This window comes from Ictidomys tridecemlineatus, chromosome 4, assembly GCF_052094955.1.
Source record: "Ictidomys tridecemlineatus isolate mIctTri1 chromosome 4, mIctTri1.hap1, whole genome shotgun sequence".
NCBI lineage: Eukaryota > Metazoa > Chordata > Mammalia > Rodentia > Sciuridae > Ictidomys > Ictidomys tridecemlineatus.
In genome coordinates, this window is record NC_135480.1 from 5473643 (window position 1) to 5490221 (window position 16579).

General features: G+C 63.3%; 1 protein-coding gene across 6 annotated transcripts; it reads right to left on the minus strand.

Annotated features, from left to right (window-relative positions):
• Nucleotides 1-776: 776 nt before the first annotated feature.
• On the minus strand, nucleotides 777-16579 carry LOC101966156 (aldehyde dehydrogenase family 3 member B1). 6 transcript variants are annotated; one of them, XM_078045487.1, is made up of 13 exons: nucleotides 16413-16579; nucleotides 15896-16003; nucleotides 14117-14261; nucleotides 13558-13727; nucleotides 10986-11148; nucleotides 8566-8676; nucleotides 8352-8472; nucleotides 8045-8130; nucleotides 7651-7732; nucleotides 5761-6147; nucleotides 5174-5340; nucleotides 3459-3558; nucleotides 777-1419 (listed from the first exon to the last, which is right to left on the minus strand). In XM_078045487.1, the coding sequence occupies exons 5-13, from the start codon at nucleotides 11145-11147 to the stop codon at nucleotides 1229-1231; spliced, it is 1407 nt and encodes a 468-aa protein (XP_077901613.1). In that variant the 5' UTR covers nucleotide 11148; nucleotides 13558-13727; nucleotides 14117-14261; nucleotides 15896-16003; nucleotides 16413-16579; the 3' UTR covers nucleotides 777-1228. The 6 variants fall into 6 exon arrangements, with proteins under 6 accessions (XP_077901613.1, XP_077901611.1, XP_077901612.1 ...); XM_078045485.1 differs by lacking the exon at nucleotides 13558-13727 and having other exon boundaries at nucleotides 16413-16578; XM_078045486.1 differs by lacking the exons at nucleotides 13558-13727; nucleotides 15896-16003 and having other exon boundaries at nucleotides 16413-16578.

A 16579-nucleotide genomic window follows, 5' to 3' on the forward strand; every position in this document is an offset into this window, starting at 1 on the left:
TCGTCGTCTGCTTCCTCCTGTGCGCTCCGCTGTAGAGGGACCCTCGGGGGCTGCGGGCACTGAGTCGCCCCTGGGTCAGTCTTCGAGTGTGTTGGGATGGTGGACAGGGAAGGCTTCCTGGAGGAGGCGGTGCCTGAGCTGACATTAGGGTGGGGCAGGCCGGGAAGGACAGAGAAAGCTTGTCCAGCGCGGGTCCGAGGGTGGCGGCCTGGTGACTGCAGTCCTGGGAGAGAGGAGCAGAACGAGAGCCTTCTGGGGACTGAAGCAGATGAGGGACTTGTCAGCTACAGGTTGCCACTGAGGGGTCTCTGGCCGAGTGGTGGCATGGTCCTGCTTAATTTTGGAAGATTGGTGGGTAGCGTGGGGAGAGGAGCTAGGCCAGAGGGAGGAGAAGTGAGGTGATAGTGTCCTGCTCGAGGCCCGACCTGGTGTTGTGATTTGTGTAAGAGTTGGAGCAATCCGGGGTGTTACAGGTTCACCAGGACGTGTTCAAAGCTGTGACCTGGGGGAGGAGATAGGGCGTCAGGCAGGAGCCACAGGGTTTTGGCCCTGGTGGCAGATGAGTGAATGGAGCCCCAAGGATGAGCAAGATGGTGAGGAGTTGGGGTTGGACATGCTCACCGGGAGGCAGGCAGAGCTTCTGAGAGGCTGCTGAAGCAAAGGGCAGTGCTCCTGCAGGAATCTCAGCCCTGCCTGGAGGGAGAGGAGAGGGAGGCAGCCCCCTGTCCCTCACCCACTCTGGCCCTGCACCCCAAGAATAAAAGGACACCTGGAGCTCATGGTCAGCAACTCGGGATTTAATCTTTGTAACAATCTTCAGAGGTGTCAATTAATCATCTCCACCAGCACTGCAGGTGGGGACACTGAGGCTCACAGAAGACAGTGATGACCTGCTCACACAGCTTCCGTGCTGTGGCCTGGACCCCATGCCAGGGCTCCTCTGCTGCACCCTCTGCAGGAAGGCAAGTGGCTCAGAGGTGCCACGTTGGCTCTCTTCTTCCGGGACGTGATGGATGACATGGGGGGTAGGGGCAGGTCTCTGCACTGTTCCTGTGCTCCCGTCCTCAGCCTGTCCTCATTATGGGGCAGCTAAGGGTCAGAAAAGGAAATCCCCCGGAGGGTGAGGCTGAGCAAGCTGCTCTGTCACCTGGGCGTCTCCTTGTGCCCTAGCCCACATCTCTGGCTGCTTCATGAGGGGAGGGAGGCTGGTGCCCCAGCACCTGCGGGCTCAGAGCAGTGTACAGCTGCATCTGCGCTCCTCCATGGCCACCAATAGCACCCTCAGATTGCGTGGTGAGTAGGGAGGGTAGCGGAGGTCGTTGATCTTCTCCATACCCGGGCTTCGGAGCAGGCAGGCACGATGGTGGGAGAAGGTGTCAAAGGAGAACTTGCCATGGTACCTGCCCATCCCGCTGGCACCTGTAGAGTGGCATAGAGCACAGGTCAGGCCCTCAGTGGCCCGCTGCGGGGATATCAGGCAGACCTGGGCTCTGATCCTCTGAGCCTTAATTTCCCCATCTGTTAAGTGGGCTGATCAGGGTTGGGCCCCAAGCCTTGCATTATAACCAGGACAGTAAGTGCTGGGGACACCAGGTATTGGGGAAAGCTAGGCACACAGTGCTCAAGGGTGCCTATTTTATAGCCACACTGCCCAGGGTTGACGCTCGGCTCTACCATGAATAGCTGTGTGTCGCCTTGGGCAGGTGACTTTTAACTCAGGTTCATCCTCTGGGACTATGGAACCACCTCAAGGGTTGTGGCAAGAACTAAGCAAGAAGCCAGTTGTGGTGGCACACGCCTCTAATCCCTGTGGCTCAGGAGGTTGAGACAGGAGAATTGCGAGTTCAAAGCCAGCTTCAGCTAGGGCTGGGGTTGGGGCTCAGTGGCAGACTGCTTGCCTCACACATGTGAGGCACTGGGTTCCATCCTTAGCACCACATAAAAACAAATAAACAAAATAAAGATATTTTAAAAAATCAGTCAAGGTGCTAAGCAACTCAGTAAAACCCTGCCTCTAATTAAATAAATAAGTAAATATAGGGGCCTGGGATTGTGGCTCAGCAGTAGAGCACTCGCCTAGTACCTGTGAGGCCCTGGGTTCAGTCCTCAGCACCACATAAAAATAAATAAAGGTATTAATATATATCTATATCTATCTATCTATATAAATATAAATAGGGCTGGGGATGTGGCTCAGTGGTCAGGTGCCCTTGAGTTCAATCCCGAGTACCAAAAAAGGAAGAAAAAAAGAACCAAGCAAGTGTTCAGAGCTGCGAACGTGGTAGCTCTGTGTTGTTGGTTTGCATCAGGGTCTAGGAAGGGAGGCAGACAAGGACCAGGCGAGGGAAGTCAGGGGCCATGGCCTGGGTGGAGCTGGGGCATCCTGGAGTGAGTGGGCCGAGGGGTAGGGCACTCACCAGGTGAAGAGGGAAGATGGGCAGGAGGAGCACTGGTGTGGGGTGACAGAACCCTGGGGGCCGGTGGCCTGTTAGGGCCAAGCTCAGTGGCTGAAGCAGCAGGCAGGAAGCTGGGGGAGGAGGCTAGAGTGGGACCCCTGGTCTGGCCTCAGGATGCTGGGAGTCAGGCCTGACTTGATCTGGGGCCTCAGGGTGGCAGCTGGATCAGATATGCCTGCAGGCCAACCCCCACTCCTCCAGGGGCAGAGAAAGTAGGATGAGGAAGTGGGCAGTGACCTTGGTAGGAGCAGAGGCTCCAGGTTGGAGGAAGGGGGGATCCAGAGCCAGGGTCTCCGTGTGCCTACCCCAGTGTGGCCTGCACTGCCAGGTGGCATTGCCTCAGCCTGCTGTGTGCTGCGGTGGCCCTAGCCACCCTCCAGGAAGGGTCCAGGCAGTACTGAGGTTCAGCTCCAGGCCTTGCTGCTGCTCATTCTGGAGCTTACTGTGCAGGACCTTGACTGCCTCCTTGGCCTCTACCCTTTCACTGAGGAAGTGGGCCAGAGAGGGGAAGTGGCTGCTCCAGGTCACACAGGCTGACGGGCTTTCTGGGGCCAGCCCTGAGGTTTCCCAGTCTGGAGGCCAGGGCTTTGCAGCTGTGATGGAGCTGAGGGCAGGGGGCTGGCAACAGATGCCAGGGCTGGCCTGTGGGCTGCGGGAGGGTGAAGGAGCTCAGGCAGCCAGGCACGGAGCGTAGAGCCCCTAGGGCAGTGCCCGTGGACAGACAGCAGACCCCAAGCCGTGCTGTTGGGAGAAAGGCAGTTGTAGCATAACAGACAGGTGGCCACGGCTGTGCACCTGTGGGCCCACCTATGTGCGTTAAGTGCAGGCAGGTCTGGAAGGTCCCACTCCAAACCAGGGAGAGCAGGATGGTCAGTGCAGGGGGCCTCCATGTCGCCTTCCATGTGAGGTTGGGCTCAAGCAGTTTGTGGCAAGAAATTTGACAGGTAGCACTGCTGCTACACACTGGGGACGGCAAGAGGGCAGGGCTCCGCGGGCACCTACCCACTCCTCCGAAAGGCAGGCTGGCCAGGGTCATGTGCATGAAGCCGTCATTCCCGCAGAAGCCCCCGCTGCTGGTCTGGGCCAGCACCCGCTGGACCACCTGGGAGAGAGCAGAGTGTTCGAGGCTGAACCTGGCGGCTCTGGCCTTGCTGCAGAGGGTCCAGGGCCGTGGCATCCGCCCCTCACAGAGCCGCTGAGTGCTTCCTGAGTGCTGGCGCGTGGTCTGTGCAGCGTGCTGGGACACAGGCTCTCAAGCCCAAGGGGGAGGCAGGAGACAGTGTCACCTGGGGACGGGTAAAGTGTCATGGCAGTGGTGCAGTGCCACGTAGTCAGGGAGGTGTCCCAGGAGGGACCTGGTGTGCCTGCTCAGTCTCATGGGGACACACGAGGACCTGACCCTGCGGTTCCATCTGTCCCTGGCTGACTCAACCAAGACCTTCCTTTTCAGTCTAGGTTTATCTGAAGAAGGAAATGGGGAAAACAGCCGACTCTAAATAGTTGCTGTGAGGTCACTTCACTGTGGCTCCAATCCTTGTGGCCCTGGTGACCAGCCTTAACAGCAAACAGCCAGGTGGACCGGTGCTGGCCGTCAGGCAGGTGGGGGGCCAGATGACCCTGATGCCAAAAACCCAGGTCCGGTTTCCTAAAGGTCAAGGATCCTGATAAACAGGGTCCTTGGAGGAATGGCTGGTTCTGGAGTTGGGTCAGGAAGGTGCAAGGTGACCAAAGTTTGGCCATGTCATAGGACACAGGGGCCTCCAAGCCTGTGACACAGCCTGTAGTGCAAAGAATCAAGTAAGCATATCCCTTCTACATAAATCATTGAAGACACAAATAACATGCAGATGATCTAACACTGCCCACAGAGCGCCCCCCACACTGCCTCCGTGGCCGAGGGCCAGACTCGGAGCCTGGCTCCAGTTCATGGTGGGGCCCTGGCAGGTGCAGCCTCACCCAGGAGCTGAGGTTTGCCCTGCTGGCCAGCTGAGGTCTCGCCACAGCCAGCACAGCCTTGCTCCCCACAGCCCAGCACTCCTAATGAAGTCCTGGGAAAAACCAGGCACCCTGAGGCTGGGGACAAATAAAGCTGCTGGCCTGCGCTGAGAGGCTTAGCTAGTGCATCGTTAGCTCCTGGAGGAGAAAGGACCTTCATGGAAACTGGTGAAGTCCCCAGGAAGCCCGAGTGAAGTTCCTGGAGATGAACCATGGCAGTTTCTTATGCACCGAGAACTCTACTGTGCCTGAAGCTCTTCTGTAAGACCAAAGTTATTTCCATATAAAAAGTGTACTTAAAAAACCATTGTTCAGGCAGGAGGAGAATCTCAGGAGGGCTGGGTGAGGGGTGTGGGAGGGTGGTGGGAACTGTTGCCGGTGTCCTAGGCTGGGGACACCACCCCTGTGCCCTGGGGACTCTCTGGCTGCTCCAGGGGCCTAAGCAGGGCACATTGTGGGAACTGCATGTGCTTGTCCTACCCACACCCCAGGTGGCCCCCTCGTGTGTGCCTCCAGAGCTAGGCACGGTGGCCACCAGGTGCAGGTGTATGGGGAAAATTGACTTGGGGACTCTGGACCCTGGAGAAGATCCCAGGGACAAACTCCTGGGAAGTAGGACAGGAACAAAGCCAAGAGCCACCAGCCCTGAAGTCCTGTGTGACTGCCCCACAAAGGCTGTGTCCCTTCTGCTGTGGCCACTCCCCTGTCCTGCCGGGCCGCACCTGGGAGCTGTTGGAGAAGGCGTACAGGGCCAGGGGCTTCTCCCGCTGGTTGATGAAGTCGATGGCTTCATCCAGGCTCCTCACGGTCACCAGGGGCAGGATGGGCCCAAAGATCTCCTCCTGCATCACGGGCTCCGTCTCCTGCACGTCCACCAGCACAGTGGGCGCTGCGGGCAGGCACGGTGACAGTCAGCCCAGGGCCACAGCAGGGACACCCCAGGGGAGGGGTTTCGGCAGGGCCGGGACCCAGGATGCAGGCTGGGGACCCCCGGCCTGACCTCCCAGCTCTCCAGGCTCTGAGGACCTGGGTCCTGGCCTCTCGGGACCCAGATGGCAGGACAGACGGCAGGACGGGAGCTTACACCACCCTCCGGACCCTGGAACTGGGGTCCCGCTCAGTGGATCAGAGTTTGGGGTGAGGAGACAGGCTCCGGGCCGTGGTGACGTGGGGCCTTCGTGTTCTGGAACCAGGCACCGGGCCGGGGACCCAGGCCTGGCCAGCAGGGAGCGGGCCGGCTTTCAGGCGAGGCCCCTGCAGCCAGGAAGGCCCTCGGCCCAGGGGCTGCGGCAGGGGAGAGGGGACTCACCGATGTAGAGCTCGCCCTCGTCGCTCTGGCCACCGATGGCCACCCGGCCACAGCCCAGCAGTCCCTGGAGCCGCTTGAAATGCTTCTGGCTGATGATGCGGCCCAGGTTGGGGGAGCTCTGGGGGTCGTCGCCATAGAAACGGGTGATGGCGCTCTGCAGGGCCGGCAGCAGGCGCTCGCGCGTCTCGGGGCTGCACAGGACGTAATCCGGGGCCACGCAGGTCTGGCCGGCGTTGAAGTACCGGAACCAGGTGACGCGGTTGGCCACGGTCTGGGGGTCACAGTCGTCGTCCACGTAGCACGGGTTCTTGCCCCCCAGCTCCAGGGTGACGGGGGTCAGGTGCTTGGCAGCGGCGGCCATGACGGTCTTGCCCACACGGGGGCTCCCTGGGCATGGAAGCAATCACTCTGATTGAGCGGACAGCCTTGGCCCTGGGGCCGGGCTCCTGGCTCCTTGCCTGGCCTCCTTACCACTCCGCCACCCTGCAGGCCAGGGCCCTGCTCTCTCCCCAGACCTGCCCCAGCAGTGCAGATGCTCTGGGGAGGCGCCAAGCTGCAGCCCGGCTGCAGCCCATCCTGTGGGCCACTCTTCCTAAAATGCTAGCTGTTCCCCTCCCAGTGCTCCTTCTCCTCTAGAGCCTTGGTGGCCTCTTACCAGCTCTCAGCCTGCCTGTCCCCTCTCTGTCCCCAACTCCCTTCCTGAGTTCCTGGATCTAGAGGGCAGCTCACCAGGCCTGTGGCTCCTGCTCATCTCCTACCTTGGCTCAGATGCCACCTGTCACCCCTGGAGCCTCCCGCACTGGCCTGGCCTGCAGCTCCACGCCTCTTGGCCCCTGATCTCTTCTCTCCCCTTAACGCAGAACTCCAAAGGGCTTGTCCTTCCAGCCCCTCTGCACCCCGAGGCCCACGTGGTGTCTGGCACTTGGTCGGTGGGCTCAGCAAAGCTCCCTGACCAGGGCAGCAGGAGAGAACGGAGCTCCAGGGCCAAGTCTGGGAAGGACTTCGTCTGTCCTTCCTTCGCCCTCAGGACAGACCTATGACTTAGAGAGGACTCAGCTTTGCAGATGAGAAAACAGGCCTGGAGAGCTTGGGGTGCAGCAGAGGTCCCCGTTGTCTGCAGCCTCTGTGCAGGCCACCTTGAGGACTGCGCCTAGAATAGCCTCTGGGGTCTCCCTGCCTCTATACCCTGGTCCTGGGCGCTGGCCTCTCACCCGCCAGAGCTGCAGGGTGGGTGGAGGGGCAGCTCCTCCCTCGCATGGGGACTACAGGAGCTGCCACCAGACCCTCTTGCTCCGTTAGCCTCCCTGTGGCCAGGTGGGACAGGCACTGCTTTTCCTGAGCTTGACGCAGGGTCCACAGGGGAGAAGGGCAAGGCTGAGGTCAGAGGTGAGCTCAGCCCTGGGAGTGCTGCCCCCTGCCTCTGTCCTTGTGTCTCCTCCACAAGTCCCATCCTGGTGACGAAGCCAGGAGGTGTGGGGACTAGTGTGACGGCAGGGGAACCCTGGGGTCAGCTCTCACCAAGGGCTTGGGTGCACATCCTGACCTGGCCAGGGCAGAGTGACCCTGGGCAGGCCCTTGGTCACCTGGACCCGGGCCTCACCTGTCTAGCCTGCAGCAGGGCCACTGTCCCTGGGGTGGGAGGCCTGGCACAGCTGGAGCTAGCAAGGCCAGAGGCTTGATTCAGGAGCCTGGTTGGCAGAGGTGGGTTGTGGACCCACACGGAACTCCATGCCATTTTGAGTGGTGCTGAGGGGCCAGGTCCTGCTCCCAGCCTGGCTGAGGTCAGCCCCTGTGCACCCACCCAGCGCCTGCCCATTCAGGGCTGAGTCACCGGTGGCCGTGGCCTGCTCTTGGAGTTCAGGGATGGGACCCCAGGGCCTCCCTCCTCACCTGTGAAGAAGATGTAGTCGAACCTGTGCTCCAGCAGCCGCGCGGTCTCCGCGGGCCCGCCCAGGGCCACAGCCAAGCAGCTCTGCGCCACAGGTGGGGGTCCCAGCTTCAGCGCCCGGGGGGACCTGTCCTGCCCACCCCCAGCCCCCTGGCCTGACCCAGCGTCGCCAAGGCTCTAGGAGGCTGGGTAGGTTGGGGTCCCCAGGGGACGGGGCCCAACAGGTATGGGGTTGAGGGTGTGGGGCCGGGCTGGGACTCCCAGGGACAGGTGCCCTGGCTGCTGCACAGAGGGAAGTTGGTGGGGGCACTTAGCCAAGGTCACACAACTTGGGAGAGGTAGCACTGAGGTTGGGACTTGGGTCCTCTGACGCCGGGGGCTGCCTGTCCCTGTCACCTGGTCCAGGTAGCGGGGCAGCACCTCGGCCAGCACCTTCTCAACGCTCTTGCTGATCTCGGAGGGCTTCAGCACCACACAGTTCCCTGCAGGCGGGAGAGGAGGGGCAGGGGGTGGACGCCCAGCCCACAGCCCTGCAGGCAGGTGCTGGCCCCGCCCACTGTCAGACGGAGACACTGGCTGAGGGGACAAGACCCATCTGAGGCCACACAGCCCTGGACAGTGGGCCGGTGGAAGCACCTGGTCTGGCCCCGGGGGCCCTGAGACCTGGGGGCTGTAGGAAGGCGGAGGCTCTCTCCGCTCTCACCTGCAGCGATGGCCCCCACCAGGGGCACAAGCGTCAGGTTCAGCGGGTAGTTCCAGGGCGCGACGATGAGCACCAGGCCGAAGGGCTCCTTGCGGATGAAGGCCGAGTCCAGCTGTGTGGCCTGGGTGGGGGTGGACAGTGAGTGCCCGAGAGGCCACCCCATGGGAGCAAGTACTCCTGAAGCCCGCCTGCCCGCCCCGACCCCGCCTCTCACCAGGTTCTTGGACACCTTCTCGTCCTTCATCCAGGTCTGCAGGTTCCTGAGGGCCAGGTCGACCTCGCTCTGGCTGATGGCGATCTCAGACACCTCTGCCTCAAAGTTGGACTGCGGGAAAGCCAAGATCGGGTGGGCTGGGGGTCAGCGGGTGGCTGGATGGGGGACGGCCCAGAACCTGCTGCTGTGGCACCTCTGGGCTCACTCCACGCTCCGTGCCCTTCCTGGGAACAGGCGCTGTTCCTGTGCCAAGTTGGAGCAGCGACCAAAACAGATGGGCAACCACCCTGGGGTCCCATGTAGGGGACAGTGACTGTGACCACGAGATCATCAATGGCCGTGTTAAGTCTTGACGTGTGCAGGACTGGGTGTGAGAGTATGCACGACGTGTGCTGTTTATACAGTGGTCAGTACAGGTCTCCGGGAAGAGGAGCCATTGAGCAGTGACCTGAAGACAAGGAGGTGGGGCCTGCATGCCTAGGGGTGGCACGTTCTGGACAGGAGTCCCAGTGGGGGCAGGGCCCTGCCTGGCGGAGGTGATGGCCAGGTGACAGGAGACGCCGCTGAGCAGAGGGGGCAGGATCCGATTTGGACCTAACAGGCCGCATACAGCTGTCTGCAGGGTGGACATCCATCTGTACAGCGCAGGGCACAGCCCCCTCCCTGGCAAATCTCTGTTCCCACAGCCCAGGGACAGGGACCACGGTCAGGTTTCTAGGGCAGGAGGGAGGAGACAAAAATCGATAGAGCTGGGTCTGGTGGCCACGCCTGTCATTCCAGTAGCTCGGGAGGCTGAGACAGGAGGATCTCAAGTTCAAAGCCAGCCTCAGCAACGGCGAGGCGCTAAGCAGCTCAGTGAGATGCTGTCTCTAAGTAAAATACAAAACAGGGCTGGGAAGGGGCTCAGTGGGCGAGACGTTGTCCTGATCTCTGCCAGCTGGTGTGCCCTATCCCCACTCCCAGGTGAGACACGGCCAGTGGAGTCACTGCCAGCTACCGGAGGCCATGGCCAGAGGACTGCAGGACCAGCTCCCTGCGTCAGAGCAGAGGTGATGGGACACAGGGTGCCGGTGGTCAGGACCAGAGGCAGGAATCGTCCACTCGGGGTCACTCAGCAAGCCTGCAGCAAGGCCAGGGCCAGCGCTGGGCCCAGGAGGAGGGGACGGCCTCAGAGGACAAGGCCGTGTCCCCTCGTGCCCCCCATGGCTGCCGGGCTGCAGCGAGCCTTCAGCCACACTGTGTCCATAGCTGGTTACGCTGCCGGGACCCGGGCAGCCTGGGTCTGCTGAGCTCCGTGACTCTGGAGAGTGGGCCACCTGGAGCCGGCTTGGGCCCTGGCTGTGTCTTCGGGCAAGAACGTGTCCCTCCCGAGCCTTCTCTAGGGGTAGCTGGGAGTGACGCACCTCCAAGAGCCGCTGGGTGCGTGGCAGGACGCAGCTCTGGGGACACTGCCTGCTGGGGGGGACGGCCAGGGAGGGGTCAGGTTGGGTTTCCTGGGCTCCTGGAGTCGGAGCTGAAGTGGCAAAGGGACCAGATAGCCCGGTTGGTCAGGTCAGGTCTCGGGTGGCAGGAGACTCGCTCCCCAGGGAGTCCAACAGGCTGGGGGAGGCGACAGCTGGGGATGTCCTGCCCAGAAAAGGGTTCTGGGGCAGCCCGCTGGACAGCTGTCCTGGGCAGGGGTGCGGTCGAGGGGTGGGGCCTTGCCAGGTGCGTGTTTCTGGGGCCTCCACGGTGGTGGCTGCTGCAGGATGGGGAGGGTCTGAGCCTGTGGGCCTCCCGGGTTCACACAGAGCCTGTGATGCCCGCTGTACCCAGAGTGAGGCCAAAGTCCTCCGGGGCTGACTAGGCCCAACCCACTGGGTCCCACCTCCCAGGCCTCACCTTCCACATCTCTCTCTCCCACTCCCTCCAGCCACACTGGTCTCTTTGTAGCTCCTCAATTACACCAAGTCCTCCTGCCTCAGGACCTTTGCATGTGCTACACAGGTGGCCACCCCCAATGTCCAGGGGCTCTTTCTTTCCCTCTCCTCTGTGTCTCTGCTCTAATGCCCCCCTCTCAGAGACACCTTCCCTGCCACTCCCTGTATAAACCAGCACCTGCTCCTGGTCCCCTCCGCCCTTTCTCTGGGGTGTCTCCATGACACTCATTATCACTCAGCCCACTGGGCCACCTCTGTTCTGTTGTATTGTCCCCCACCAGAGGGTCAGCTCTGTGGACTGGGGGCCTTGGCCCTGTTCGGGTGCCCAGAGCCTCACCAGCACACAGTAGCTGCAGACTGAGTGGAGGACCCGGGGCTGGGTGAAGGCAGGAGGCAGGTCCTGGCCCAGGCAGGAGCTGGGCTCTGGTGGCTCTTGGTCCCTCTGTCCCAGCTGTGCTGCCTGACCCCTCCCTGCAGGGCCCCCCTCCCCCACCCGGCCACCTTGCCCAGGTCCTGGGCCAGCGCGTCCAGCAGCAGCTGCCTGTTGTCCTTCAGGAAGCGGCCCAGGCCCTGGAGCTGCGCCGCCCGGAACTCTGCCGGCCGAGTCCGCCCCGAGCCGAAGGCCTCCCGCAGCCGCCGCAGCGTGTCCTCGAGGGGGTCCATCCTGTGGACAGGGCAGGAGAAGTGGGTGCTCCACCTCCAGGGCGTCCTGCGGCTGCCCCTCAGTTACCCCACAGGCCAGCCGCGGCCTTCAAGTCCCTGCCCTGCCATGGGCGCACTCAGACGCGCCAGGCCTGGTAACCACTCCCTTTGCCAGGGGAGCGCGGGGTGTCACGGGAGACAGTGTGGCTTGGGGACAGCTGCTCCTGGCCCCCAGGCCTGGGCAGGCAGGCTGAGGTCACCCTACTTCCTGCCACATAGGGTGGCCCTGAGTCCCGGTCCTACCCTGCTTGGGAGCCCTCCTGGAGGGAGGCTGGCCATCATCTGGCCTGGCCGAGTGGACAGGAGTACGATGAATGGAGGGACAGTTTGCCATCTGCCACCACGGCCACCTCGTGGAATGTGCTGGACACAGAGATCCCTGTCCCCTCTGTCCCAGCCTGGGAGCCAGGATGGGTGTGGCAGCTCAAGGCCTGGGTGACCTGGGCAGTGGCCCCTTCTCCCTGCACCTCAGTTGCCCTGGCACAAGGGGGACGGCCCTGCTGCCCCCTCCAATCCGGGCAAGGGACACTCATGGCTCCATGCTGTCACCAGCCAGGGCAGGACCCCACGTCCCCCTGGGCCCCACCTGTTCCCTTGAGGCTCGTCTGATGAGTGCTGTGACCACCCACTCCTCAGCCTGGTGCCTGCCTCCCTCGGGTCTCAGCTGATGCCTCCTCCAGGCAGCCGGCCCTGACTTCTCCCCACCCTCCCCTGTAGCTGCCCCTTGCCTGTCTCCCGCTGTTCTGGGTGGTGCTGTGAGATAAATGTCCAGTGACTCTCGGTCCACCCCTGCAGTCTCCTCCCCTGCCTGTCTGCTGCCTCCCGAGGGCCTGGACGGCAGCCCCTGCTGGCCTACTTGACCCTTCCTTTGGGTCTCCGTGCCCAGCCTCCCCGCCTGCTGGGCATAGAGCAGCACGTGCCAGCTCATAGGTGCCTGCCGGCCTCCGGAGCTGGGCTCCTGGCTGGGCCTCGTAAGCTGGGACGCCTGGGCAGGCCCTCGCCCTCCCTGCCTCAGTCTCCTTGTCCAAAGCACAGGGCGAAGCTAGCCCTGGCCCCTCTGCGTCACGTGGCAGGACATGGCCTAAAGCGCTGGCCGTTGTGCCCTGAGCTCAGGGCACAGGGCCACCTGGCTGTTTCTCTAAGAGGTCTACAAATATTGACTCCTCTCCCGTCACCTCTCACCGCATCGCGGGTGCGGGTACAAGCGCACCGCCCCCTGCCTTTCATCAGGGCCTCTCAGCGCCCACAGAAATGTGAAGCTCGCAGCACCCACAGGGGACGTGGGCAGGAGCTCCGTGGGGGACAAGGGTCCAGTGGAACATTCCAGCCGCCGCTCCCAGCAACAGTGAGGCTGGCTGGCATGGGCAGCAGGCTACGGCCCTGAGCTGCCCGTGCCCCTGTGGCTGGTCACTCTGGGCTGAGGCCCCCAGCAAGTGGCCCTGAGGATGGGAGCTGGGCAGGACCCAGGCAAGCAGAGGAGCCGGGCCGTCCTCTGCCCAGGGTCCTGGGCTGTGACCCCTCAGGGTTCCGCGCAGCCACTGTGGACACAGGAGATCCCTGCAGCAGTCCCGGGGCTGGGCCGGGAGCGCGGTCCCCCTTCGTGGGTCCATCTCAGGTCCATCTCACACTGAGTCTGTCCGGCTGTCTGCCCTGACTCGCTGAAACATGCCAGCAGCTGGGGGCCGTTAGTCACCCCATCGAAAGAAATGGAGACCAGGACACAGCAGGCACGGGGTCCCCCAAGGCCACCCACCTTCTTAGGCTGGAAACCCAGGTCCACCCCTGGCTCAGCACAGTTCCAGTGCCCTGCGAGGGGGCAGCCGGAGTCCTGGGGAGGGGACCTGGGGCCAGGCCTGTCAGCGAGGCACCCTGTGAGGACAGGAGTGGCGCTCTTCCCGTGCTGTCCCCTCACCTGCCCTCGGTCCCGTCGGTGCCCACTGCGCCCGGCAGGCCCAAGTCCCTTCCTGCCTCCCCGGGCCGGGCCAGGGAGGTCCAGGGGCTGCAGGCCTGGAGGTCTCTGTGAAGGGGGTGGGCAGGGCTTCCTAGAGCTTTTGAGGGTGAAAAGAACACTGGCCTGTGTCGGGGCCGGGAAGGTGCGGCCACTTCCCTCCAGGCGGATGACCCGGGGATCCTTCAGGCTCCGGGCACAGGTGGGCCTGCCCTGCTGCGGCGCCGGCCAGAGGAATGGGGTGGCTGGGTGCTGGCTCCTCCCCTCACGGAGCCCCTAGCTGGGCCGGCCTCGGGTCCTGCCCTGCCCGTCGGCAGCCTGGGGCTGGATGCTCCTCCGGCTGCAGGCCCTGTCCCTACTCAGGCCTTTGGGCTTTCTGTTGTTGGCTTGTGTTGTGCCGGGATCCAACCCAGGGCCTCCTACCTTCTGGGCCAGTGCTGTCACTGAGCCGCTCGCCTCTCGGCCCGTGGCATGGCCTGGGGGTCCAGCGACCTGGCTCCCAACTCCCAGCAGCTCTGCTTATTTGCCGGGGGACCCAGGGCGAGTCTCTTGATCTCCGAGTCTCACTTTTCCTGTCTGTGAAATGGCCCGGCCTGCCCAGGAGGTGGCTGTCACCTGAGTAGACTCTTGTCCCCTCCGGGGTCATGGAGTGTGTTCCCTCTTGGGGCAGCTGGGCACAGGGCGGGGTCCCTTGGCCTCACAGGGCGTCCAGTACCCAGGAGGAGGAGGGTGGCCCACTCCCACAGACTGAGGTTGGCTGCTGGCGGCTGGGCCCAGCGCTCCGGCCTCTCCCGGGCCCTCCTTCTCCCCCTCCTTGTCCCTCCACCCTGTCTCTTCCTTCCCCTTTCTCCCCTGGCCAGCCATGGAGCCGAGGACACAGTGAGCCTGTGTGTCCCCAGCAGCCTGCCTGCCTGGCAGCCGGCAGCCCCCGGGTCGAGGCCCTGGCTGATGGGTGCAGCCCCAGCTGCGCGGGATACAGTACCTGAAGCCCCGCCAAGCTGCCCTTCCTGCTGGCTGTCCCCGCTCGCCTGGAGCTCCCCTGCCTTATGAAAGGTCCAGGACGGCCGGCCTCCCGGGCGGGGCACCCTTGGCCTGGGGCCTGACTTTGGCGCTGGGCCAGCTGGAGGCTGCAAAGCAAGATTTTGCCGCTACTTCCTCCAGAGGCCTCTAGATCCTTCCCTGAGCCTCAGGAGAAGGAGCCAGGACTCAGAGAGGGCAGCACCAGGCCACAGGCCACACAGCCCGTCAATTCTGACCAAGGGGCCCGGCCCCAGGAGAGCCCAGGGCAGTGGACCGGGAATCAGGGGTGAGGTGGGACCCAGAGGCCTACAGCAAGCCCCCTGAGCCTCAGGGTCCCCATCTGCAAAGCCGAGATGGCTGGCGGCCAGAGCACAATCCCAGGACAATGTCTGCTGCCTGCTGTCCTCAGCCTCTGCCTAGCTGTGTCCCCAGCACCACCCCCAGCAGCACCCCCTGCACAGAACCTGTCACCCCCCAAACCTGACGTTTTACAAATGAGGAAAGCAGTGCCCAGAAAGGGGAGGGGACTTGACCGTGGGCAGGGTGGCAGGGCTTCCTGCTCCGAGCAGGTGTTCACCGTCACAGATGTCCCCTCTGCCTCCCAGGGACGAATCCACCCTCCACTGCCTACGACAGTGATCGCTAAGCCTCACCGTGTCACCTGTCACCCTGGGGGACCTTGTGCTCCCACTCCTCCTCAGGCACAGAGCTGTGCCCGGGGGCCTGCCACCTGCCTTGCCACTGTCTCCACCCCAGGCATACCTGTGGGGCCAAGCAGGTGCAGGGTCAGACGGGCGCGTGGGTTCCAGGCAGGGACCGCCTTTGTGCCACTGCCTGCTGCAGTGCCCTCCCTGCTGGTGCCCTGGGTCTGCCTGGAGGCTCCCGGGCCAGGGCCTCTGGGCCGACCTTGCACCTGGGAGATGCTCATGGCTGCCCCACCCACCGGCTCCCCTGCCTCCCTGGGCGGGCGGGAGAGGGCCTCTGGCCCAAGTCGGCTGGGACACCCTGGAGGCTTTAGCTAGTTGGGGTGGGGGAGGGATAAGGGGCTGCGGAGGACCCCCTCCCCGTTCTCTGTGGAGGATGGAGCCCCCAGCCGCCACCGGTCACGTGACTCAGCATGTGACAGCCTGCTCTGCGGCTGTCTGGAGCTGAGCCAGACAGAAGCAAAGAGAGCTGGTGACAGGCAGGGCTAGGCGGGGGCTGAGCCCATAGCTCTCAGCCAGGAAGTAGACTCAGAGAGGAGCAGTCACAGGCCTAAAGCCACACAGCAAACTGGGAGCCCACCTGGGAAGGTCCTGATGGGTGAGAGGGGTGTGCCGATCCTAAAGACCCTCTCTGACCAGACGGCTGCCAGGAGACTCCCTGCAGGGCTCGAGACAGCTCGCAAGGAGGCTCCCGAGGAGGCCTGCCTGTGCTGGGTGTGGAGGCCCCTCTACCCTGGGGTGGGAGGCACCCCACCCTTCTCCTTGCCCCTGGAGGGGGGTTCCAGAGGCTCAGTGGGCCTGACGGTTGTGGCCAGGACCTCCAGGGGTGACTCTTAGAGCTGCCTGGGCCTGCACGTCTGGTGTAGGGGAGCCAGAGGTCTCGGACTTCCTGCTGTGGCCAAGCTCTCGTGTCTGGGCCAGACAGATCTGCCCACCCTCACTGCTTGCTTCTTGGCCTTGGAGTTCTCGTGTGTGTACAGGCAAGAGCAGGCCCAGGGTGTCCACAAGGTAAACGGCTGAAGCACTTAGCTGGGCACCTGGTTCAGAGGCGGTGAGGGGTAGCCTGGTTTCCAGCCCCGGTCCTGACACTTGTCTGTGCGACCTCAGGTCAGTGTCTTAACCTTCCTGTGCCTCTGCATTTCCGTCTAGAGGGAAACGGAAGCGTAACACATGCCCAGGGATCCCGAGGAGGAATAGCTCAGTCCCTGCAGGTGGGTCTGGAGTCACTGGCATTTCAAGTGCCCCAACCCGACCTGGAGGAGGCCGAGAGCCACCTCCCAAACTCCAGGACAGGAAGGTGGCTCAGGCCCCAGCCAGACCCACCAGCTGCCTTCCAGACCGGCTCGGTCCCACCGTCCTCCGCCAGGGTCCCTAGCTTTGGCCCTCCCCATGGCCCTTCCCTCCTCACCCACCCGCAGCCCCCATCTGCAGCGGACAGTGGAGGCCCAGGGAGGTGCCTGAGGTGGGGCCGCACAGGAGGAGGTGCCGCCCCAGCCACCCCCGCCCCGGCCTGGGCCTGCCTGGCCACGCAGTGCCCCAGACGCTGGCACTTACTTCAGAGGATGTGATGGGAAGACCCTGCTAGCCCAGCGAGGTGGCCACGCCTGAAATCCCAGCAGCTGAGGCAGGAGGACCAGGAGTCCAAAGCCTCAGCAACTTAGCAAGACCCTGGGTCAAAGAATAGAAAGGGCTGGGGACGTGGCTCAGTGGAGGAGCACTCC

Excerpts from the sequence above, each read along its gene's own strand:
- LOC101966156 (XM_078045488.1), bottom strand. The coding sequence starts at position 11,147 with ATGGACCCCCTCGAGGACACGCTGCGGCGGCTGCGGGAGGCCTTCGGC. Across the intron at positions 8,677-10,985 it reads TGGCCCAGGACCTGGGCAAG|TCCAACTTTGAGGCAGAGGT; the intron begins GTGGCCGGGTGG and ends GCTTTCCCGCAG. Across the intron at positions 3,559-5,173 it reads CCTTCTCCAACAGCTCCCAG|GTGGTCCAGCGGGTGCTGGC; the intron begins GTGCGGCCCGGC and ends GCTCTCTCCCAG.